This window comes from Clytia hemisphaerica, unplaced genomic scaffold (assembly GCF_902728285.1).
Source record: "Clytia hemisphaerica strain Z4C2 unplaced genomic scaffold, Clytia hemisphaerica genome assembly, whole genome shotgun sequence".
In the NCBI taxonomy this organism is placed as follows: Eukaryota; Metazoa; Cnidaria; class Hydrozoa; order Leptothecata; family Clytiidae; genus Clytia; species Clytia hemisphaerica.
The window spans coordinates 2,342,287-2,368,155 of NW_027103851.1; the positions used below are offsets into that span (position 1 = coordinate 2,342,287).

Sequence of the window (25,869 nt, forward strand, 5' to 3'; positions counted from 1 at the left end):
AATTTCCAAAAAATTGATTTTTTGCACAGGCCTTAACTTGCCTGAGTAAGGGCTGTAAGCTCCGCACGTATTATATTTCCCCACCTTTACTATCACTGTAACGCACGATAACATGCGTATATATACGCAAGTATTGACCAGCATTTGTACACCACAAGTAATAATATAGTGATTTGAACCACTTTGTGTTAGATTTTCTGTAGGTTAACGTGAACTTTCAAATGAAGGCTCCGTTCTCAGGAAAGTAGAGGTTTCCGTGCTGCAGTCCATACCAGTCTGTATGCGCCTAACCATGAATATTCATGGTTTAACTTGCGGCAGCCGGTTCCTGGGAATGTCACGATGCCTGAATTTGAGAGGGATTCTTGTCATTGCGGCAAAGGTGCCCCAAGGATATTCATCATGCTTAGCTAGTAATTCGATTGTGTATTCATAATCAGTGCTACTAACGTTCGGTGGATAGAGAGCCTTTGCCCTTGCTAAGTTCTATGTCCCGGACACTCTATTTCATATTATGATCAGTTAAAATTCCCGGACACTCTATTTCATGATAAACCAAAAGTAATGGAAATCCAATACCTTGTAGTCAACAAACCTCATCTTTTTGAATGACCTTCTCATCCAAAGGCATTGACAATTAAATTTCATTTTCTTTATAAGTGACTTGAATATTTGTGGAATTTTTATATACCATCCCATCCCCGACCACCGTCCCATCGAATTTTCTTTTACCTATATCTTGACAGGTATTAACTACTTGTGGTCTTATGAGGATGTCGAATGAGAAATTCCATATTGTTCATTGGGAAATTTGCCGACAGCGACACCTGCAAGCTCGTTCCTAGGTCCTTGGCCCGGTTTTTTAGGATTTAAACTCAAATATCAAACAACGCTATCAACGCTTAGGACGTACTGTCCATCAGTAAGATTAAAAAAACATTTCAAGCAGCTTTGAGAGAGATAGCATGTAAATCCCCGAAAACCAATAACGGTAAATTTTGTTGCGTAGAAAAAAAAAACGGTGACGTATAGCTAAGCTAAAGTATAGTATAGGCTTTGGGGGAGACTACTGACAATGACAAAATTTTTACCGGCGGAGCTAAATTTTAAATTTCAATTTTTTAAAAGAACGATATACAATTCAAAACAGCACCCGCAGATTGCCTTTGCTAAACTATATAAACTTCTCTTAAAAGCTCTTAATTTCCAGTACCTAAAGTTGAATACCACTATGTTAAAATTGCCAAATTTTTTAATGTAGCAATTAGTTTATCACATAGTCGTCCGACATGGCGATATTAATCTCAAAAAGTTGGAGAAAGGGCTAAAACACATGAAAATAGACAAACTGAATTCATTCGTTTTACATAAAGTTTATTTAAATAAAAATTCCACTATTATAAATGTACAATCTGTTTGTTTGGTAAGAGAGACAAAAAAATTCCCGCATTATAATTTTAATTTTCTAATTATTATTTAAAATTGTTGTCAAAAATAATATTGGATAAAAAATAAGTGGCTAATAATTAATTGTTTGTTGTGTGTAAGTCATCTCTCCTACAATGAATTTCGCGGAACTTTTTGTAAATTAATTTTGGTCTTGGTGGCGCGTCTTTTGTGGTTGACCCGGTGTGAAGAAAGGAACCTGAAAAAACAATTAAGAATCAAAACGTGAGTAATTATGCTGATGAATCTTTTAAAAGTAAATTAAAAGATAATTTCAACTGGTAGAGATAACAAAAAGACTTGAGAACACCCCCGTAGGGAGCGAAGTTTCTGAAGGGAGTCATATATAGTAGAGTCGATATTTTTTTTACATGGTCCACGGCCAGCCGGCTCGGCTATCTATGAACTGAACAGAACATTGGAAGGAGCGGGGATTCGAACCGCGAATCCCTGGTATGAAACGCTGACGCCTTTGACCACTTGGCCATCACACCTTCAGAAACAAAAGAAACCATGGAACACCAGACAACACGACAAAAAATGGAAATCTACTTACAGCACCAGCTGCTTGAGGTTGCGCACCGCCATCTTTATTGTTGAAAGGGTCGAGAATGGGTGCCATAGGGGCACTCTTGGTGGTGGAAATCGACCCTGGGTTGGCTGCGTACCGGTTGACTCCTATAAAAGAACGATTTGTTGTCATTAGTAGCGCAAAAGAAAAAAGATAAATAAAAGAAAAAGAAAGTGTATGAGCCCATAACTAGTTATCTAAATTCATATATTTTCAACGGAGGTTTTCTGATGTTTGGGTTTCAGTGATAGATGTGATTTGAAGTAATTTATAAAAAATATAGCAGGAAATCTCAACTTTTTACTCTAGCAACTTTTCACTTGTACCATTGATTCACGCTTGGGGAGGAGGTAAAACAGATTTCACCAGTTTAGAATCTTAATTTGTATATTCTTCTCAAGAGCCATATAAAATTTGCAAGCCTCGTTTTCATAATGTACCCGTCGAGATATTTCAAAAATTAAAATGCGAAAGTTAGCGAATTAATTGTTAAATTTAGTACATAAAACTTAATACTGAATATCAATGATTCTATTTGCGATGACAGGAGCCCTTAATATATTACTATTGTCTCCCGAATAGACGTACCCCCCCCGCTAATTGTTCAGAAAAAAAAAAATCCCCCCCCCCCCCCGCTCTTATTAAGACCCCCCGCTAATTAAATTTCGAATAATTCAATATTTTATTACAGTGTAGATAGACCTTAAAATTGTTAAAATTTTCCCATTTGTTAAGGCCAGGGCAAACCGATCCAACATTTCATCCAACATGCCTTTTTTCTGATGTTGGATGAAATGTTGGACCGGTTTGCGTCAGTCCAAATTTTTGGACAAAAACGAAAATTCAAAAAAAGAAGAAAAAAATCGTGTTGGACGGTGTTGGATGAAGTTTGATCGCCATCAAACATTTCATCCAACATTTGCGGCGAGATCAAAGAAGCTCTCTCATTGAATTGTGTAATTTTTCGTGTTGGATTGGTTTGGTGGTACTTTTTTCTTTATTTTTTTGAATTTTCATTTTTTTCCAAGTCATGTCGGATGAAATGTTGGATCGGTTTGCCCCGGCCTTGATTTTTGCTTCATCCAACACAAGTTTTTCCATCAAACATTTCATCCAACATTTGAAAATCATGTTGGATTAAATGTTGGAATGGTTTGCCCTGGCCTTTAGTATTGGTTCTTATTTTACGTGTTCATTTGTTAAAGTTTCTTTTTTGTTGTTGAAATTGATATCAGTAAAAAAAAATTCTGTCTACAAATTACCCCCCCCCTCTTATTCCATCCCCCCGCTTATTAGAATTTAGAAAATTTTCCTACCCCCCTGCTTATTCTGACTCCCCCGTCTAATCGGGAGACAAGAGTATACATCTCAAATGTTATCAATTTGATGTTAAAAATGTTTTAATACACGTACCTCTACGTCCACCTTGTGCCCTTAAAGAGAACATGCTTGGAGGTCCAGTCTTTTTATTTTTCTCCTCCTGCTCTTTTCTTTTTGTTTCCATGCTTTGTTGCAGCAAGGTACGCCGTGCGGCACGCTTAGCGGAGCCACGCATTGATTGTCCCGCAGGTTCGGGTGGTAAAACGGCGGCTGGCTCTTCAGTTTGTGACGGGGCCGGCATTTCGGGAACTGGCTCTTGAGCGGGCTCCGGGCGCGTTTCTACCGGTGCTGGGGGCATCATGTTCATGGTGGGTAGCATCGGAGTAGGTTCCACTTGCATGGGTTTTGGTGGACCAGCTGCTGGTGGACCCATCGGTTGTGGTGGACCCATCGGTTGTGGCGGACCCATCGGTTGTGGCGGAACCATCATGGATGAGTTAGCGGGAGTGGCGGCCGATGGCGTCTTTTGGGGGCCTAATAAGCCAGTGGGTGGAGGAGGGGGCGGTTTTGGGAGATCTTCAGGACCGGCATCTTTATCGATCCACCGTTTTAACTTTTCGTCGTACACGAGCTGAATTATAAAAAAATGTTATCTTTTTCACAACTCATTCTTTGCCACGGAAAGTCATTTGACTTCTTTTTCAACCAATAAGATTTAACAATTTCGAGGGTAAAACAAACACTATGGTTTAACTCACTAAAATATTATGTTTACTGGAAACACATGATTAATCTTTAGTAAGTGTTCTGTTGTACCCCAGTTCTGACGTCATGCCGTGGCGAAGAGTTGTTTTTACATCATCACATTTCTAACGGAAATATTATCTCAAATAATTTGAACTTGATACATTTGAATGCTCTTTCCATGATCATTCTTTGTTATTTTACTTCCAGTAATTGCCAAATATATTAAAGATGAATCAACATTTACATAAAAAATCTTCATTCCGAAGCCTTGAAAAAATTCAGATACCCAAAAATACAATTTCGAAAATCTTACCGACTTATCGTTATCATCCGGTAGATGAACCTCCGGGGTTCTGGTGAACATTTTACCGAGGCGACTGAATAAACCACCACCTTCTTTGGACTTAGCTTCTGGCTTCTTAGCCGTTTCTTTCTTTGGCTCATCCCCAGTCTTATTACCTGAAGAAAAAAAGAGAAAGAATTTTAAAGAGGTTGACGAGGACCGTTTCACCTAATTGACAATTATAAATGAATCAAAATGGTTGACATTGTCGAAAATTAAGCTGGCAATATCAAATGTCACACAGTGGATGAGCCAATTGGAGCCCACAAACTGCACATGCGTTCTTTTAAACCGTTAGTGGTTAAATAGCGTAAAGAACTAAGGGAAATGAATACGCAGGGGTGGTACAGTCACTTTTGGTCGCAGTTGCAGATGGCAAAATATGTCGTTCTTTTTTGTCGTTTTTATTCGTTTCTCGTTTTTTCTTCGTTCTTTCATAGTCTCTTTATGGTGGTCTCATTTTGGCACTTCCACTCCCTCATGTCTTTCATCTAGAGTACCTTATTACACGAATATTACTAGGCGAGTATTAACGGCCTTGAATATTTAACACGAATTTTATTTGCTTTTTCAAGGACACCACGGCTGGTTTTAATTAAGGGGGTTTTTATTAACACGAAATTTTTCAATTCGTGTTAATAAAATGACTAGTAATATTTGTGTAATAAGGTGGTCATTGTAGCAATATTGGCTATCTGTCAAAATTTATTTAACATGTCCTATTTAAAGGTGATGCTCACACATATTGATCAATAAATCATAATGCAGAAAAAAGATAAAGGAAGTCCTGATCGGAGATGGAAAATCAGACAGTTTCAGTCGTTTAAAGACTAAGTAACGCCAAAAGTTAATGAAGTCTGGAACAATAATATACCTTTGGAGGATGGACCACCAATATCTTTCTTCTAAAAAAATATAGAAATGCTGTTTAGTTAAAAATTGGCAAAATAAAGACAAGCCTAAAGAGAAGACAATTTGGCACTTCTCGAAATTACTTATAATTCTTTACTTGAACACTTCACAAAAGAAAGAGGTTATTAGGATTATATAGACAAAGAGACCAATTAGTAGAAAAGTTTTGTGAAAATCGGCTTTTTCAGGAAAAACCCTACCAGAAGTTATTACACAGGGATTCGACCATAAAGTTGTTATTGAATTATAAATGCACTAAAAGTTTGATCTTATCAACATGGGGTTAAGAATTTTCTTTTGAAAAAAAAAGTGATGTTTACCTTCGACGTGAAACCGCTAAAGAGGTCATCATCCAACTCACCACCGTCATCAACCACTGGTGTTGGCTGGGCGTTGCTGGTGGAAGTAGCCAATGGCTGTGGTGTTGGTTGAGCCATGAAAGGCGAATTGAACGGATCACCTGTAATAAAATAAAAATAAGCTTGAAACCTAATATTTGACTTTTCTCCGAGTAGATCATGATCACAAACAGCAGACATTTATGACCAGGGCTACGTCCTTCTTTTTATTTCATGTCGGATTTATCGGAAAAGGTAAAGAAACGTAATTTTTATTAGCAAGAGTTATCATACTAACCGAAATTGGTGGTTGTGTTCGATGACGATTGTCCAGGGTTGAAGAAAGTCGGAACAGTTGGAACTTCCTCTTTTGCAACTTCAGCTACTTCAGCTGGTTGTTCAACTGGTGGTTCATTAGCCTCTGCTGCTGGCTCGTAATGATCATACCGCGGGCTTACTTCATTGGAATAGCCTGTTTCCTCGTATTGTTGGCTAGGTACAGGCTGTTGATAACTGTTATCATAGTTGTGACCATAACCCGTGTATGGTTCAGTGGTTTGTTGATAGTCTGGTTGATGTTGTTCATGGCTATAGTGATCAACGCGGTCTACATCCTCAGGTTGCCATGGCTGTTGTTGGGGTGGTTGCCAAGGTTGTTCTGGTTCGGCTGCCGGCACATTATCCCATTCGTTATTTTGATGGACAGATGTATTGCTCGCAGCGGGAGTAGGCTGGTAAATTGGAGCCTCTTGGCGGATGGGGTCACTTGGGATAGCGTCAGATGATATTTCATCACTACGTGACGTATCGGGCAAGATAGGAGAGAAAGGCAGCTCTGGAATGGAAGCCTGGCTTCTAGCAGATACAGGTGGAGGAATATTGTTCGAGCTTTGTAGTGCTGGCGTCTAATGGAAGTGGAGAAATGTTAAATAAAATGCAATAGCTGTTACTGAGAGCGGCCTTATTGGATTAGATCTATAATTAAAGAGCATCATTAATATCCTTTTTTGCAATTTTCGAACTCAACCCCTTTGGCAAACTTTGAGGGAAATGTAGCGAAATGAACTCGAAAAACTTACAATATTAGCTTTGGTGGAATATCCTTGGACTTTCTGTACCCATTCTGGCATTTCGACGTCCTCATAGCGATCGGCGTCTTGGATTAGTATACGACTGGCGTGCTACGAAAGATAAGATTTAAAATTTCTAAATATTAAACAAAACTCATCTTTGTAATTATGTATGACATCTTTATATATAGCGGTTGAGGTGCTACCTTGAATACCAATTAGTCCTCCCCCCGAATTCCAATAAACAAAACTAATTTCTTAGAATTTGGTTTTGTTTACTCAGCTCAGTTTAAGATTTTCGCAGTCGACCCACTGGTCCTGTAATTACACCCAATTTCCTAAATTCTCGTGGTTAAAAACAAATTCTTGTTAAAGGTTTTGTTTTTAAATAAGAGTGAAATCGCTTGCTTACTCGTCAATTTTAATTCACAAGCTTTTTCGGATAGGATTGACACGGATGTGAAAGAGGGAAAGAAAAACATTTTTTGCTTATATAAGCATAATAAAACAATAGACAGACACTGTCCTGATTTGAAACGGGAACACTTATGTAAAAATAAAACCTTTAAGGACATTGAATGAATTACCGAATTATTTTATGTTCCGAGAAAACTTGGCTAAAACGACACATGACCAAAGTAGAACGTGAAGCTGCGTGAAATTACTGTTTTAACAAAAATATATACCTTAGTGATGTTCTGGCAAAGCTCTTTACTAAAGAGTTCACAAGATCGATCTGAAATAATTGCTTGACCGATGGATTCCAAATAAGCCATACTCTGTGGCGCGTAACCATAATCAACCAATGTCATCGCATATTGATATTTATAGCTCTAGAAAATATTAAGAAAAAAGCATTCAAAATTTGGATAAGAAAATGTGTTTGTTTTTCTTGAATAACTACTTCTTCTATCTGATTGGCAAGGAGCTATGTTTTTTTATAGGAGCTGAAGAAATGGCATAGAGTAACTGTAAGAAGAAAAGTAACGAGCAACATGCTGAATGGATCTACCTAATATAGGTAGTCGGTAACATACTGAATGAATATGAAAATGTTCAAACGAAAAAGAAAAGATAACAGCATAGCATAGAGATGCTGTGTAATCTTGAACAAGCAACATGCTGAATGGACCTACCTAATGATTAACATCAGATGAAAATAAGAAAAAAGTGACAATAATTGTACAAAAATTCAGAATGGAAAAATAAAGCTTGTGTGTTGAATAATGTAAAATGGTAAAAAGGAATTTCCCCAAATACGAAAATCACTTAAACCATTCAGGCCCAAAAAAAATTCCTTAAAAATCTGGCTCCGTCACATTTTGGGCATTGCCATTTTGCATCATTGTGCAAAAAATCAGAAAAAAATTATGAATCAACATTGAGAAAAGCTATATTTTCTTATTTGGTTAAAGGGAATTTCCCCAAAATACGAAAATCCGTTTTTTAAGGCGAATAAGAATTTTCCGGGAAAAACCACTTCAGCCATTCTTTAGAGAATCTTGCCCTCCATCTTTGTACAAAAAATCAGCAAAAAGTAATGACAGGATTTTGCACAAAGTCCAAAAAACCCTATTTTTAGGCAGTTTTTGGCCCAAATTTGCCCAAATATAATTTTTTTCGAAAATCGGGCTCCGTCACATTTTGGGCATTGCCATTTTGCATCTTTGTGCCAAAAATCAGAAAAAACTAATGAGCCAATCTCGAGAAAACCTGGTAACAGACGAACGAACGGACGGACGGACGGACTAACAGACAACGGTTAATTCATAGGACCTCCACCGGGGTACCCGGAGGTAGATCCAAAAAAAAATGAAAGTGTTACATTCAAGTGCTGTAGTGTGTAATGAGGTAACATAGGGTAACAATATGAAAAACCAAAAAATGGAAGCATTACATTTAGATGATGTAGTATAACTCCTTTCATCAAACACTAAGTAAGAGACAACAGTACAAGCACACTTACTTGGAAAGAGGGTACAATAAAGGATTTGTCGTGCAACGTCCTCGCGTATTGATAAATCTAAAGGATAAAAGATTCAACATATTATTCACTTCGATAAATTTTATTATGGGCGAGACAAAAAAACAAGTATTAAAATCATCTTCAGAGAGTAGCTTTAGTAAAACTTAAGACAAAAATTCTTCGTTATTTGAATTAATAAAAAGAACCTTTTTCAAGAGCGGTAACTATATTAGCACCAATGTTTTCCTTTTTATAATTACAGATTCTACAGGACAACTGGTACCAAGCTCTTACCTCAGTGAGTTGAATGTTCAGAGGGTCAGCCCAGACAGCAGCTGATTTATCAGTGTATGTCCTGAAAAAGGAATAAAAGGAGTTAGAGGAGAAGTGGGTCTAAGGTGATGGTTATTAGTTCTCTGACATATATAAAATCCAGAACGTTTTTTTTTAACGTAACGTCCTTTAAAAATATAAGATGTCTTTAAAAAATCTTTTAAAAAGCAAACTCGCAGGCAGAAAATGAATCAGGAAAAAGAACTAACGAAAAAAAATTATTGTAAAGAAAAGTAGTGCTGAGTCATCAAAGTATACATCTAAAGTAAAAAGAATCACAATAATATTTTTCGGGAGAGCATATTTCGAAATTTACGCCGAACTTTTCTGTTATGATAGTATTGCAAACAAGATAGACTTACTTGTGTTCAAGACCTAACAGGGACATTCGACATTCAGTATTTTTGTGGCTACCAAAGGGCACGTTGGCGATAATGTAACATATGTGAGATGCGGCTACGAGACCAAGATCACCTGAAAAGGAACAGTGTGTAGAATGGGTGAGAACATTGACAGCAAGAAAATGTCCAAAAATGTGAAACTGGAAAAATGTGAAACTTTTGAAAAATGAGAAATTATAGAAGGTATTTATATTAGGAGCAAGCAATAGTACAAAGTTTAGCTGAAAATAGTCATATGAATTTAGTTTTTGGACTGACAAATAGAAGCTCTCAGACACCTACAAGGTTATGAGTCTTTAACAAAAATAAGTTAAAATCGAAACTTATATAAAATGAAAACTTGACAAACTTACGTAATCCGTCACCAAAACAAAGAATTTTTTTCCGATCGTTATCCACGTGACCAGTTGGTTGGGAGATAAGCATGCAAAGATTTTGTACCCAGGTATCTTTGATTACTCGTTTCTAAAAAATAAAAAGGAAATTTTGTCGATTGAAAGCAAGAAAAAACAAACAATGACTAACCATAAACATCGTTGAAGAATAAAATAAAAAAAAAATCTCAATTCTCATTTCTTCGTTTACAAAATAACCCATAAGAATGTGCTGGAGAGAACAAGAAATCAAATTGAGAGGCATACCTTCATAGACGATGGGTCCTTGTTAGACAAATGATTGAACAATGTCTTAATCGCATCTTTTTTATTGATAGAGCTGGAAAACCTAAAATAGAAGACAATGGCGTGAGTAAGCAAGGGTCTCCTACGACAACGTGAGCAAAATATCAAAGAAATATCGACCAGATAATTTTTAGCATGTTATAGCATTGTTCAATTGTTTATGTGGCGCCATAATCCATTGGTAGAACATTCCAAAACACTAAAAAGAGAGAAAACCAGCTTACTTGGTTTGGACAGAACCAAGATATTTATGTCCCATCAATGTTCCCAACATAAAAGCATGACCCCATAGACCTGCTTGCATAGCATGGTCCAAAGCATCCTTCATGCGACCGGTAGCCAACAGCATTTCAAGTTCTTCAACAGCGCTGTTGTCAGGTACTTGTATTGGGTTACATAGTTTACCGAATCCTTTGGTTTCACGGCCATGTTGATCGTGGACTATTGGCAATAAGTTGATCAGCATGTCAGCAATGTCCGAGCCATCAAATGTCTAAAAATAAACGAAGGATTAATTTACAAAGTAGGAAAAATAATAAGACAAACAGAAAATCACATAACATTTTGAATAGTTTGCAATACTTTAATCTTTATTTATATTGGCTCGTCAAAGAAAATTTATTTTTTCTCAACTTTCCACAATTTTGGTGAGTTGGCGAGTGAATGAATGAGCGAGCGAGCAGATGAGTGTATGGTTGAGTGAGTGAGTGAACGAGTAGATGAATGGATGCTTGAATGAATGAATGAATTTTAAAAGAAAAGCTAAATGACTTACCCCGTTCTGTTTAACGAGAAGACCAACGAATTCCCACAATGCAACGTGGGCGAACAATTGATGTGGATCATCACCGTATCGTTGAGGGAGATGAACACGGATTGTTTCCACGATAAATTTGGAAATCTGTTTTTTGTTAGTGTCACCTCTGAAGTAAAGGAAATATATGCGAAAAATGTTTAAAATGGCTATTTCACCCAAAGACTTCGTTGAAGTCACGACAATCGACGGAAAATGGGTGGAAAATTGGTGGAAAATGGGTGGAGAATGTAAAAAGCTAGTTTAGATACGACAAGGGGTTCAGAATTCGACAGCACTATGTCATTAACAACAAAATCGAGAGCTCAAAGGCGAAGGAAAATCAATAACTCATTATTACCTGAGCAATGGACCAGGGAATCGCTTCAAGATCGGGATACCAACAATATTCTAAATACAAAATAAATGTCAAATTGAAAATCATAGTAGGAAAAATACCAGCTGGATATCAAATAGGTTGAACTTTCAAAAACAAATAAAGTACATTCGTTGCTTTTTTTTTCGACTGAAAATTCATCTAAGGTTGAAAATCTAGACATTAGTTAACGTCAAAAGATCGAAGAAATATATACCTCAATCGAAACATTTTGAACCACAGCCACTTCTCCGTCAAGCGGTTGACGCGGCGCCACAACGTTCAATATTCCACCAGTTTTTGAGAAACATGCTTTGATGTGTGGTCGAGTGAAGCAGAGAGGTGTGGAGCGCTGTTTAATAACCTCTTCTGGTGGAGGAGTATCTAAAATGCACAATTTTTATAATGAGAATATCATATTGTACACATACAAATATTTAATAAAGATAATAATATAGACAACATATTTTTTGACTCAAATCATATTTTGATGGAAGAACGACACTTTTACCACAGTATGATTATCAACAAAATAAGAAACTCCTTAATTACGTATTGACGAAAATCTTACAATTAATTGAAAGACAGAACAAAGCAAGACAAGATCATGACCATACCTGATCTGTTAGGGAATGATAGCTCACTGGTTAAATCACCAAGCTCGCTCAACACTTGATCCGATGAAATAGAGCTACGTTTCTCGATAACAGATCCTGGTCGACTATCACCATACGTCGAGCTTGATACACTTGAAGGATAGGAATTATAAGCGTTCCACATCGAATGATAATACATATTCATGTATTGTTGTTGTTGTTGCATTTGTTGGTGATACCACATTTGGCTATAATAATCGTTGCCGTATCCGCCCATACCGCCTGTAGGATCATATTGGTACTGTTGCACATACTGTTGCGCTTGTTGTGGCGTGTAGCCCATTGATTGGTAGTACTGCAACATCATGTTTTGTTGTTCCTGTGTCATTTGTTGTTGTGCAGGTTGTTGGGGGTATTGTTGACCGAACATACCTGGCTGTTGTGGCATCATACCTGGATATTGCGGCATTTGCGGTAAAGTGGGTGTTGTTGGCGGTTGTGGCACGTTTTGTGGCGTTTGTTGCATCATTGGCTGTTGTGGTAGCACTGGGTTTTGTGTTACGTTTGGAACGGGTAATGGCTGAGTGCCCATAGACGGCTGTTGTGGGTTAATCGGCTGTTGTTGCAGAGTAGCCATTGGTTGCTGTGTGCTAAGAGGTTGTTGCAATGTCTGTTGAGGGGGTTGCTGTGCGACCATTTGCATTGGCTGTTGTTGATTATATTGATCAACAGGTTGGTGGAAAGGCTGTTGCACTTGTTGAGCAACAGTTTGAGGTTGCTGAGCGACAGGTTGTATTTGGGGTGTCGCAGATAAATTCTGCTGTAGTTGAGCAACAGATTGGTGTTCAACGTACGGATTTTGAGTTTTTGGTTGGTTTGGATTGAGATCAGTAGATGGCAATGAGTTGATTGGGGATGTTAAGGAGTTGATCGGGGATGTTAAGGAGTTGAGTGGCGACTGTTGAACAACTTCATCCTGTTGTTGTTGGTATGTGTCTAACGCTGCCACGACCTGCTGATTGAAACGTTGATCGGCCATTGTTTTACCAGCTCTTTGTTTTGGCTTGAGCTTTGAGTTTGGACCACCAAAAAGGTCATCAATTGTCGAATCTTGTATTGATACTTCTTCATTCAAAACGGAGGTATCAGCGATTGGGTCAGGTCTTGGTGATAGAATTGGTGCTCCTTGTGGAAGTGGTTGAGCCTGGGTACCAGGTTGTGATATTACAGTATTTACTGATGAATTTGACGCCTGTGGACTGACAATTGGGTGAGAAAAATTGTTCACTGAGTTAGTCTGGAGTGGATTAACTCTTGGCACTTCTTGAACAGAATACTGTGACACAATGCTTGTATTACTAGCCGACGGTAATGGATATTGCGGCATACCTCCATAAGGTGGGTTGTCAGAGACAATAGATGTTTGGGACACACTCTGAGAGGCTGATACAGAGGAGCTTTGTGAGAAAGGTTGTGAAGATCCTGGGTAAAAAGCGGGTGGTTGAATGGGTGCTGTGGGTGGTGGTGCTTGTTGCAGCATCGGTGAAATTTGGTTAGGTTGAGCAATATTCTGAGGCTGTTGTAGTGTGTTTGGAGGGAGTTGTTGGTTAACTGGTGGCGGTGGCTGCTGTAGAGGCAACTCAGATGGCACATGCGGTGCAGGTGGGGGTTGTCCAAATAATTGATTTGGTGGTTGAACCCCAGGTTGAGGAAAGGGTACGCTTTGGTTTGAATCATAAATAGTAGCTTGGGGCTCTTGTGGTAGAGTTGGTGGCTGATTGACTGTCAACGGCTGCTCAAAGGGGCGTTGTTCAATTGGTCCTTGAGGTGGTACCAATGGATTATTAATCTGTAGCGGGGATTGTTGGATTTGTTCAGCTGGTAGGTTTGGATTCACCTGTTGTCCAGGAAACAATGGTGGTTGATGTGACGGTTGCTGCACCGATCCATCTTGTTCAGGAGGATATTGAGAAACCATTCCTGGTAAGGCGTTTGGACTGACAGGAGCATGTTGTGATACTATGGGTTGATATCCGTCAGGTTGTAAGTCAGGCAAAGCATTAGGTGATGGAGCAATAGCTTGAGAGAGCAGCTCTGGTTCCTGTATAGGGTGCACAGGATCTGCTTCAGGAGGCAAAAACTCGGGGTGGTTGTAGTTTTGCTGAATTTGAGGGATTTGCTGTAAAACCTCTGGTTGGGCAGAAGATGGTAACTGCTGTACAGCTTCAGTAGCATGACTTGGTACAGAAGGGATAACATCAGGTGGGGATTGGGCAGCCTGTACAGCCTCTGGTAGAGGTTCTGGAGGATAAGGTGAAGGGTTCTGAGCAGGAGTCTCCAACGCATCATTAATGACTTGCTGCTGATATTGGAAGGGCTCTGGTGGTGGCTGAGTTGGTTCGTTATTCACCATTGGTGGTGGTTGAGCATAGCTATTGTTAACTAATGGTACATGGGCTTGGTCATTGTTAACTAAGTTTTGAAGGTTGGGACCACTCGGTAGTTCATTATCCACACGAGGCGAGTACATGGCACCCATTGGTGGAGGCTGTGGTTGGGCCACTGACGGTGGTTGTTGGCCAAATGGTGGTTGAGCAGCTGGCAGTTGGTGGTGATCCACAGGATCAGGTATTGCCATTTGCTGGTTCACTGGAGGTTGATCCATTGGTGGAGGTTGCTGGGCAGTCATAGGTGGTGTGTCTTGGTGAAGTGGTGCACTGAAACTCTGTGGTGGCACAGATGGGTTGGGTGAATTTGGATCGGAGAACTAAAAAAGAAGTTTAGAAAGGTTTCAACTTTGTTCAACACAAGTAAATTACAGTGGCCATTTCAAACGAGGCTAGTTGACTTTTAGAAATTTTGCTCAAGCCCAACAAACTGAGAAAACATTCATGGTTCAAAAGAGTTAAAAACAAAAAGTTGACAATCCAATAAGTTTAGTGAAAAGTAGAATTAAAAAGATTTCTTACAGTATGGTGCTCCATCGAAAGAGATTCGTCTGAAGACAAACTCTTTGCTTCTTCAAATAGAGCAGCAGCTTTCTGAAAGATTTTCTTGTTCTCTTGAACTAGGCTAGATTGTTCAACCACCTGAGCTGCTGGCGGTGGAGGAGGTTGCGTCTCAGGCAAGGGTTCACTTGCTTCTTCGATAGCTTCGATGACGCTGGAAGTGGAGTATAAGGGAATTTCTGAACCAGATGATCCTCCAGTCATCTCAAAACTGCTCATTGAAATCGAGCCAGAAGGCATTGAGACTTTGTCATAAGTTGCGGATGCAGTTGATACGTTTTGTATCTCTAGTGGAGATGATTCAGCCGAGTTTAGTGACGACTGTGTTGGATAGACGTTACTGTCAACGAATTGATATGGCGAAAGACGTGATTCGCTCTCCGAAGATTTCACGGAAGAAACCATTGCGTATGAACTAGCGCTGCCAGAGCTAGCGGAACTTTCACCAGATTCTTCCTGGTGGTCAGTCTTAGGTGGTTCATTTGGGACAGTGTTTGTCTCGTTATAATCTGGTCCTGAATAATTGTAGTGAGCGTAAACATCAGTGTTTTGGGCCTGTTGCTCAGTAGAAGGCTGGACTCTATCGTTGCTTGGTGTGGGTTCGAAGTAGTCATGTTTAGGTAGAGGTTGTTGAGCGTTTTGTGGAGGGAAACTTGCATTGTCTTTACTATCGTTGTTCCTCATACTATCAAAAAAGCCAGCACCAGAATTAGTTGCTGCGTAATTATGCACATTTTGGTTGGACTGTTGTGGCTCCACTGATTGGTAACCATGGAAATTGTCTCTAGATGGACCCCCTTCTGGGTTATCGTAAAAATTATTATGTGGGTTAGTGTCTGTGCTGAACATATTATTAGCAGAAGTCGTATTTGTTTGTGGGAGAGGCTGATCAACAGCTGGTGGTGGTTGGTTTGGATATGTAGAACTGCTTCCAAATAAATGAGAAGCTGTGTTATTGGGTAAGCTATCTCTAAGCTCAGGTTGTGATGAGGGTGCAACAGGTGGTCTTTGGACGCTACCATAAGGATTATTATAGAAGTTAGCCTGATTATGGCTAGAGTTTAGGCTGTTGGGATCACGAATTTGATCGCTGGAAAGGTCAGAACATATTGATCCACCACGAGATGAAACTTCATCAATGAGACTACTTAAATCTCCGGAAGCATTTGCACTGGATCGATCACCACGTTTCATACGAGCCTTACGTGCTCTTTCCCGTACTAAAAAGGTAAAGGAGAAATTAATAGTTTTAAGGAAAAAACTTGCGACAAATCCATTTAATAAAAAAACAAGGGCTGAAAGAATAATAGACTGCAAGTATAAAAAAACTGATCTTAGGTATGGTTTCAAAGCTTTATATTTTTTACATTAACAATCCTCCTTTATTTATAACATGAAGTACATACCCAGTTCATAATGCACTAGAATATGAAAACATTATGAAGCCCCCCCCCTCTGAGTTAAAACAATGTTCATGCCTTTGTCAACATAATCTTCCCTTTCTGATTTTTTAACTTACGTTCTTTACGTTCTTCCTTCGTTCGAGCTTTACTTGAAGATGAAGATGCGTCGGTGGGTGGAGGTGCTGCAGACCGGTTGATCTCTTCCAATTGTTTATTTTGTTCTGCTATACGTTTCTCACGGTCCTTATTTATTCGCTTCATCGTTTCTGCACGACGAGCTTGTTTCTCAGCTCGTAATCTATCGTTTTCTTCTTCAGCCTTTCGCTGTTTTTCAGCACTTATCTTAGTTGATTCATATTGGTCAAATGCTGAAGTTGAAAAGAAGATCAAAATAATTATAATGCTGCGACATTATTTTCATAAAGAATCGTATTTTAGCAAAACCTTGTTTACAACTTTTTTTTAGGAAAACAAGGGTACCAGCTGAACTAATACATCAATAATTGAGTCTGTCTCCAAGTACAATACTAAAGACTTTACATGAATAGAAAATGCAGTTATTACTGTTCAGTAGGAAAATGTTGATAATTTAAATCTTCCTGAAAATCTTCACCAAAATCATTCATTAGTACTGGTCTCGAATTTCAAATAAAAGCTGGAGCTAAATTCTACAGTAGACTATACACTCCCTTTGCAATCTGAAATGAACTTCTGATAAACTGATTACTCACTTTTACCAATAGAACTTTCTATCTTCTTCTTATTCTCAATAGGTTTGTGAGTGATATGCCTAAGTTTCTTTATTTCTTTCATGTCAAGGCTGAAAGATGCCTGGTTATGTCGTGTCTGATCGAAGTCTAAAAATTCAAATTCAATTTACTTCATATTTATTTTAAGGAATGAAAATACTTGTGAGTGACAATGCAGAAGCGTGGCAGGGTCCAAAATAAAATATATTTTTTGTTCTTATACTGATGTTTTTAAATAAGATCAGTGGGAAAAAACTGAAATCATGAAATGAAAACATATTCAGAGAGTGGTGATGTCGTTTTGATAGCCACTGAGTAGTCTTTCGTTTTTTCTTTTAATGTATATTCTAATCCACACTACTTTCTGATGTGTTATATAGATCCCCATGAGTGGAGCTACACATCCAAGCCATCCTATTCAATTTCAATCTCTTTTTATAAGATATTTTGAATGTTGAATTTCTTAAGCAAAGATTAATCTACTACCCCATGCATCTATCTGAAAATTAAATAGCCTTGACTTTTATAACTATTCCCAATATGTTGTCTCAAAGTAAAAGACTATCAAAAGATCTAAAATTTACATTATATCCTTAACATAACATTACAGTTTAGATTTTATCTTTTATTTACTGATCTAGATTGGGTACTTACCGGTTGGCTGACTGATGTTCATGAGAGATGGAGTAATTTCATTTGTTGAAGTGCTTGCATTTGGATGCTGCATTGCTCCAAAGTAATCTGGCGTGACTGTAGCTGTTGTGTTATTTTGAGATGTTGTTTGGAAGGTACTGGCCACGTCAAAACCAGTGGGTTGTGATGGTGAAGGGGTGGATACAGCTCCAGTTGATACTGAAGGCTGTGGTGGAGGAAATAGTTGAGGGTTTGATGGGGAAGGTGTTTGCGTTGGTTGAGGAAATTGCTGGGCTGCTGGTGGATTTGAAGAGCCAAACAGAGAACTTGCAGTATTATATTGCCTGCCAGTTCTTCCTCCTCCTCTACCTTTTGAACGGTAAGGGTTTGCCTGGAAAAGAATAATTTAGAATAAACTTTATATAATTATTTTTAGAGTTTTAATAGTGAAAAAGTAAAGTATTAAATGAAGTGTTTTTTGGTTTTTGAGCTGTACATAATATAAAATCTGGCAGTACCAGTATTGACCTTTGGTTTCTTTTAGACCCTATTTTGCAGGTTTATGTGGAAAACTTGCTCATTATTCACTGTATGAATGAATAAAGTATTTCAAATGAAAAAGATCCAAACAACACTTACAGTAGCTCCATCAAGAGATTGAGGTCCTGCCCTTGGAATAGGTGGAGGACCTGATTGTGGACCTGGTGGCAGAGACTGGGTCAATGAAGTTGATGGTGTTTCATTGACAAATGAGTCAAATTGCACTTGGTCAAATTGGCTCAAGCCATTTGACATGTTGCCACCACCACCGAATAAGCTTGCTGCAGAAGAGCTTGGGAGTTCTATAAAAAAATGGGCAAATTTGTTTTGAGAAAGTATAACTATATGCCCACTTTATTTTGTTGTTACAATAAGCCAAAATTCATTAATCATTAAAAACTTGTAGTTTTCGTTGCAAAGCATTGCTATGAATTTCTTAGAGGTTATTTTTTCATTAAAGGTCTCATCATCGTCTCCAATAATCTGCCATTTTTCTCTCTCCTACAAAAAAAAGCTTATTTCTTATTTTTTTAAATGATAAGTCCAGGAGCTATCACCTGAAGTGATATTACCTGTGTTTAAAATTACAGACTTTTATATAAAAAGTCCTTTCAAACTTTGTACAATATAAATTTTTGTTTTAAAATTATGCTTAGCACGACCTGAAGATCTATTCAATGTGTAATGAATGTCCTAAGCTCTATAAAAATCCATTATTATGAATTATCCACCAGTATGAAAATTATTTATTTTGATCGTGTGACAAATCTGCGCATAAGGGGATGAGGGTTAAAAGATAATTAGTATATACTATACATAAGCTTGTTGCCATAATGTGGTTTAAAATTGAGTGCATCAATTTCCCTTTCAAGGAGGGTTTTCAAAATTAAGGAGAAGGAGGGATTTACTAGAGAATCATGGCAACACTGACATTGTTTTTTGGTGATGAAAATCCTAATCAATTTTGAAGTATTTCAAACAAGTATTGAATTGAAAGGAATCAAACTCTGATTTTCTGCACAATTGTTTATAGTTATTATACATAATATATATCACAAAAACCAAAACCAAAACCAAAGAAATTGCTGCAATACCTGCTAAAAACAAGATCCAATCTAAAAGTACTCTTAAATTGATTTTAACTACTGTGAACTGATCAGGATCATCCATCCCATGTTTCTCAACAAACGTGTAAAAAGCAAAATTTTTGAAATTAAGAAAATTCATTTGTTTGAACAGGTTGCTTTTTAGACAAGTAAACATAAGGTCTATCATAATTTTTTGTGACATTCCCTGAGACTGTGGAGTACTTTTAATTTTTTTAATATGTATTTTCATACACTCTTTCTTATCAAATCTCTACTTTTAGCTATGTTACTAGGATCTACAATTTACTGTTTATTTGCAAGGAATATTTAATTTGGCAGTTTAAAGCTTCACTTTAAAAAGTTCAAATTGAAATTGATTTTTAAGGACAACAAGAAGAGGATCTCAACATTTTACAGGTGACAGTTATTTTCATAACATCTACTTAAAATATAGAATTATAAACACAGCCAGGAAATTCATTTTCCATTTTATATACCGGGTGCGCCACAAAAAAGTTTCTCTCTTTGAAACTAATTTTCTCAAACTCTAAAATTTTTAAAAGAGCCACTCCTATTTCATTGGAAAGAAGAAAGATAAATTTAGATTTTGTTGGGTCATTTATTTAATTCGATCCATTAGATCAAAAGTTATGCTCAATTGAATAAAAAAGTTACTTTCAGAAAGTGCTCGAAAACGTCAAAAATCGACCTATCAAATTTTTTACTTTAAATTTGGCAATTGCAATAGCCTTTACATAATTAAGAGTATTTTCCGTAACAAAACACATAAATTTTGAAACGAAAGGGTCAAAAAAGTTTAAAATCCTCATCAACATTAATTTAATTTGGTTTTACTGGAATTTTTCTTAGATTTTTGGTTCTAGACTGGATAAAGTCTATGTAAGGCTGGATCTACCTCGAAACCCATATTTGATGTATTTTTATGAATTTTACCAGATTATTTGGCCTTTTTTGACGAATTTTCTTCCTTTCATTGAAATTCAACCTTATTTTAAATAACTTCAACCTCCTTTAAATAACAAAAGGTCATTTAGACAGCTAATTATCATTTTTAATGACTGAAACGAAAATACTGATATATCATATAACTATGCTTCTGTTTAATTTGATAGGTCGATTTTTAACGTTTTTGAGCATTTTCTGAAAGTAACTTTTTTATTCAATTGAGTATAACTTTTGATCTAATGAATCGAATTCAATAAATGACCCACCAAAATTTAAGTTTATCTTTCTTCTTTCCAATGAAATAGGAATGGTTCTTTTAAAACTTTTAGATTTCGAGAAAATTAGTTTTAAAGAGAGAAACTTTTTTGTGGCGCACCCGGTATGTATAATTTATTTCCAATAATTTTTAAAACACTTAATCTGTCTAAAAAGATTTATTGAGGAGCTGTTGGTGAAAAGTCTTTGACCAAGTTACCAAAAAAGCAAAGAAGTGCTTGAAAAATACCCTGCACTTGTAGCATTTCACTAACTTGGCAATTTATCAAATACCTTATTAGGGAAAAAAATGTCAGAGTTTTATTTTGTTGGTTTTTTTTTCGTCAGGGAAATTTTGTCACCTAGAGGCATTTTCGTCACTTTTGACCGACCAAAATTTCAAATTTGTCACTTTCACCCGACTAAATTGTCCAAAAGAAATGGTTTCCTTCACTAGCTCGAAAATGGATCTTGCAATTCGACGTTTAAAGCACTAATTTTGGTAAATAAAGGTGTAAAAAAATTAGATTTGAATTTTGGTTGTGGTATAAAATTTTGGGTAAATGTTTTGGTCAGGGATAAAAAAATCAGGTACCGTGACTGGTCCTAAATCTGACAGCCCTGCCTAAATCCGACCCCCCAAATAACTACTATCAAAAAAAATTAATGTTTACAAACATTCCCTCTCCAAATTGAACAATAAACTATTGCAAGGACTCTCAAAACAAAACATCTAACAAGATGAATATAATAATGCCAAGATGTCAATTAATGTGATCAAAAAAGTGCGAGTTGTAAAAATAATTACCTCTATTATTCTGAATCTGTTGCTCGTGTTTTTTAAAACGTTAACAATTTATGTACAGTAATAAAAAATTATGTTTTGTATAAGAAACAATTATTGTAATTTGGTTCCATTGGTCCAATGTATAAAATCTCAGTTTAGTTGACACTTTGGTATCTTCATTGCGTCACAGGGAAAGGTTTTTTTAAATTTTAGTTTGTATCTTTGAAAGACCCTCATCGGATTTAGGCAGAGCTGTCGGATTTAGGACCACTCACGGTACAAGTTTTGGTCGGGTGATAAAATGTCGGGGAAATATTTCGTCAGGGAAAAATTTTGTCACCCCCTCAAAATTTTCGTCACTTTCCCCGACATTTCTTTCCCCGATGAGGCATAGACTATAATTGCAAAAAGAAACGGGACTCATGCAGCCCTCCTGTAACACTCAACCAAATAGAAATCGTCTGAAATCGTCAACAATCAAAACTTTTCACTTTTTTCAAAGAATGGTACACAAATAGAGGTACAATGTCATGTTGGATAGCTAATTAAAAACTCCAGCTTAACTTAACTCTGTGTTTCAGAATATGAGGGAAATTTTGGTTATCTTGTTGTTTTTTCTATATTTATATATGTGAAGAAATAAGAATTTCTATCCAACTATATTCACTCAGGAGATTTGGGTGGCAGTATTTAGTACTAAAGGTCTTAGGACCCATTATCCATACATTTAACGGTATAACTTGGCAATTCATCAAATATAGACTCTAATACACCTTTCCCGTAATTTGTAAAACTAATGCGCGCGCATTATTTTGATGCTCTCCACCGTTTGGTCTCTGGAGGTATACAAACCTGTTTTTGCCTGCGTTCCCTTAGGGAAAGTTGGTTTTTTGAGCTTTTCTTAAGTTCTGTCGAACAAAATCCCCTCAAATTTTAGTATGTTCAATCTATTCATGATATTATACCACCCTGAAAATATTTTGCCAAAAGAAGATCGCTGTCAAAAGTTTGAGGCTCAAATCCCACTTTCCCTAACCCCTCGCAGGCAAAAACGCGTTTTTTACCTCCCAAACAATTTTATACACAATGGTGGAGCGCACATTTTCCCCAGCCATTTCTGAGAAATTTACATTACGGGAAAGGTGTATTGCAAAAATGACATGGGACTCAGAAAACCCCTCCTGGAAATTTTCTAGAAATGGAAATCTTCAACAATGTTTCCCTTGCATTCATTGACACCTTGAGCTGGAGTTATGGTAATTTATGCTGGAGTTTTCAACTGTCAACATGATGACATTGGATTGCACCTCTAGCCAAGGGTCTATTGAAAGAACAATTTGAAAAATACTAAACAAATTGACCTAACGTCTCTCGTATTTGAAAAAAATCTAAAGGTATGTGGCCAATCAAAGTGACATTCAAAGACAGTCTACACAGATTCATGAAGAAACCGACTGATGAATTAAAAACACATGATAATTAGCTAAGTATCAATGACTAATCGAAAATAATGGAGAGAAAGCAAATCAAGGTATGGAAAGAGAAGAGCGAGCAGACAAGATGAATAAAGCCAAGTCTAATGAAGATTTCAAATGGAGGGTGGTGCATGCCAGGGAATGGAAGTAACAGATTAGAGGCCCTTGTTGTGTGCCTGGTCTGTATTGTACTTGTATTTGATAAAGCTATTCACATAAAAGTTCTCTCACCTCTTCTTGGCGATGGTTGACCAAACATGATCAAAATTTAAAATAATTCGGAACTAATTACATGGACCATCCTTAAATGTAGTAGCAGTAAACTGATGGTTTTTTTAGGTAATAGTCCAGTGGTTAAACTCTGAAGATGAACTCAAAAATCAAATCAAAAGGTCACAAAAAATGTAAACAAATCCAGCTATAAAAAAGTTCAATGTTTTTAATGCACTGCTTCTCTACCATTTTAAACTTTACTCAATGCTTTCGGTTTTAATTTCAAACTTTTAAGGGGGTGTCAGCTGAATATTTTTAGTCCATAATAATTTTTTTATTCATCAAGACACAATGGATATAGTCTGAGCTCTTGAATTTAAAATCGAAAATGCTTGTTTTGAAAAAAATAATCAATCAAGACTCTTATCAACAAAAGTTTTAAGATAGACATACAAACACAACCCCCTGATTAGCTTTACAAAAATCCTTCGGCCACGTCAAGCAGGTAGAACTCGCAGCGAAACTTCCGCGAGAATATTTGGTCGACGCATAATTTATGTGAAATATTTCTGTCGACACTTTCAGACTTCCATGGTGATAATAAAGAAGAAATCCCTTACCCTCTTCTTTACTCCAAGGCCATAAACTGATTCCTTCATCCGCCGTGAACCAGGAACTCTTTTTGTTGAACATTCCGAAACTAAAATGAAAATTAACAAAAAAATTTACACAAAAATCCCATCTCGACTTCAATAAAGACTCTGACAAACCATGGATAAAGTACTTACACCATTTTCGCTTATTTACTGTAATATACTTCTTCTTTCTTCATTCACATTGCTGCGCATTGCTTGCTGGATAAAGATTTCTTCTGAAGTGTGAACTTTCTTTCCAAAACGTTCGTATATTTGACGTCAGAAACATACTTTTAAATATTTGACGTCAATTTAGAATTAAGAAAACCTACACGAAGCAAATCCGATTTTTATCCGGATTTTCCGGAGTTTATCTGTAAGATAAAGAAAAATCATAGCCACCTCCCGCAGAAACTGAGAAAGATGAGTTTTGAAAAAGCTTTGAGACCGGCAAGGTTGCCCCATGATGCTAGACGCGCCCGGAAAACAATTGAAAAATTTCTTTCTAGAAAATCATGAGATGCTTTGTAAATCGGGCGATGTTAGATACGGATAAAGTTATTCCTATTTCATACATTACTGTTGACAATATAATGGGCGTGATAGGGTGGGGACGCTGAAATTATTTTCAAAGAAGGTGTTAATATAAAAAGATGCGGATTATATTCAGATTGGTCAAAAATTTACATTTTTTTAAATAAATGATTTATGAAGATATAATGTCGATAATAAAATCTATTTGGAAAGAGCACAATGCAAGATAAACATAAGATACCAAAAAGTAAGCGAACAAGACAAAGGGCACGATTACTCGTTTATTAATAAAAGCACGTGAAAAGTTATACTTTGTGTTGTAATAATTGTGTTGTATCCCACCAACTAGATCCAAAACTTTTGCTTACATTTGCGAATTGAAGAAATTATAATAAGTGGATAAGATTCTGAATAAGCGAAGGTTTACTGTAATTTCATACACATACTAATGTAGCATCTTGGCAATGACACTTGGGAAAGAAGACCCGCTGCAATCTTCAGAGGAGTGTCTTTCCAGTACGAGTTTACGCAAATTACACCTGCTGCCAGGTCAGGTTAGATTATTTTTTTAAAAGTAATTGTGCATAAAAAGATCTGAAAAGTGCCATACAAAAAATTACTGTATTTCTCACAGGCAAAAAAATTAAAAGTTATATTGGATAGAGGTTACTTTACACAAAAATATTGTAAGAAAAAAAGAGAGCGGTTATATACAGGAATAATTTACATACAAAATAAAGAATATTAGCAGTGGATACAGATGAAAGAATATTTTTGAAAGTTATTAGCTCACATGGTGCCGGCCGGCTATTATTTTTTCGATCTTCAGGGAGAATAATGTTAAATATTCTGACTTTTGTAACACTTAGACATTAGAAAGCTACTAGTACTAAAACTCGAAATTAAATCCTTCTAGGCCACACATACCCAACCTCCATTTTGGCTTCGATAATTAACCCCGCCCGGGCGTTTTATTTTCAGCCATAAATGTTAACTCATCCGTACCCACAGCTGGTATTTACCCATTCGTATATTGCCGAATACAAACAGTGAACTGTCTAATTAGCGGACACTCTCGAAACTACACAAAAGACAGCTCCATGCTTTTTTGTCTGTACACAAGCCCAGTATCTACGGCTTATTTCAAAATTCATTGCCGTGTACTACATAGACAGGAGACCCGTCGTGTGTTTTTTTATAATTTGATGTACACAAGACGGGTTCGAGCTGTGAGTCCAATATTGGACTCACATTTTTTACAGTGGGAAATTCGAATTTAGCGCTGTCCTCACTTACTAAAATAAAAACCAAATTTCGAAACTTGCGCTTTCTCTAAGAAAGTGTGACCAGTAAAAGAATAACAAAATTTGATTGGCTATGTTTTCAACCGTTATTAGGATCTGAGAAATTCAAACTCTCAGCCCGTACCATGCTATACATTTCGCCATCAGTTTATCAAAGAAGAAATCATAGCATGGATTCCCAGGCTATGTACTACAAAGCGATAAACGTGGTACGAAGTACAGGCTTTTAGGCCTTACTCTAGTTCTATAGGTTATGAGGGACCACCGTCGCATGCGGTGTATTCGGAGGATTTCAATATTCAAAACACGAGCAGTGCACATATCTCGAAGAGAAGGAATTTTACGCTCGAAATGAAGTAAGATATGACGTAAGCCTAACACTCTCAA

At 37.0% G+C, this 25,869-nt stretch overlaps 1 protein-coding gene across 5 annotated transcripts; it reads right to left on the bottom strand.

The window, feature by feature from the left end:
- Positions 1-1,357: 1,357 nt before the first annotated feature.
- On the bottom strand, positions 1,358-23,879 carry LOC136807768 (protein transport protein Sec16A-like). Of its 5 annotated transcripts, XM_067064388.1 has the most exons (26): positions 23,798-23,879; positions 23,630-23,709; positions 18,325-18,527; positions 17,707-18,076; positions 17,035-17,160; positions 16,420-16,671; positions 14,862-16,120; positions 11,914-14,659; positions 11,514-11,680; positions 11,282-11,331; positions 10,903-11,050; positions 10,352-10,620; positions 10,089-10,170; positions 9,801-9,912; positions 9,409-9,520; positions 9,008-9,068; positions 8,714-8,770; positions 7,434-7,580; positions 6,757-6,858; positions 5,976-6,582; positions 5,660-5,799; positions 5,302-5,332; positions 4,398-4,543; positions 3,431-3,968; positions 2,003-2,124; positions 1,358-1,645 (listed from the first exon to the last, which is right to left on the bottom strand). In XM_067064388.1, exons 1-26 carry the CDS (start codon positions 23,800-23,802, stop codon positions 1,589-1,591), a joined length of 7,989 nt encoding a protein of 2,662 aa, XP_066920489.1. In that variant the 5' UTR covers positions 23,803-23,879; the 3' UTR covers positions 1,358-1,588. The 5 variants fall into 5 exon arrangements, with proteins under 5 accessions (XP_066920489.1, XP_066920490.1, XP_066920487.1 ...); XM_067064389.1 differs by lacking the exons at positions 23,630-23,709; positions 23,798-23,879 and adding an exon at positions 23,028-23,155; XM_067064386.1 differs by lacking the exons at positions 23,630-23,709; positions 23,798-23,879 and adding an exon at positions 19,320-19,410.
- Positions 23,880-25,869: the final 1,990 nt, after the last annotated feature.

Coding starts and splice junctions, on each gene's coding strand:
- LOC136807768 (XM_067064388.1), bottom strand. Junction 11,051..11,281: donor TTCCCTGGTCCATTGCTCAG/GTAATAATGAGT, acceptor CCTTTACTTCAG/AGGTGACACTAACAAAAAAC. Junction 3,969..4,397: donor CGGATGATAACGATAAGTCG/GTAAGATTTTCG, acceptor TTTATAATTCAG/CTCGTGTACGACGAAAAGTT.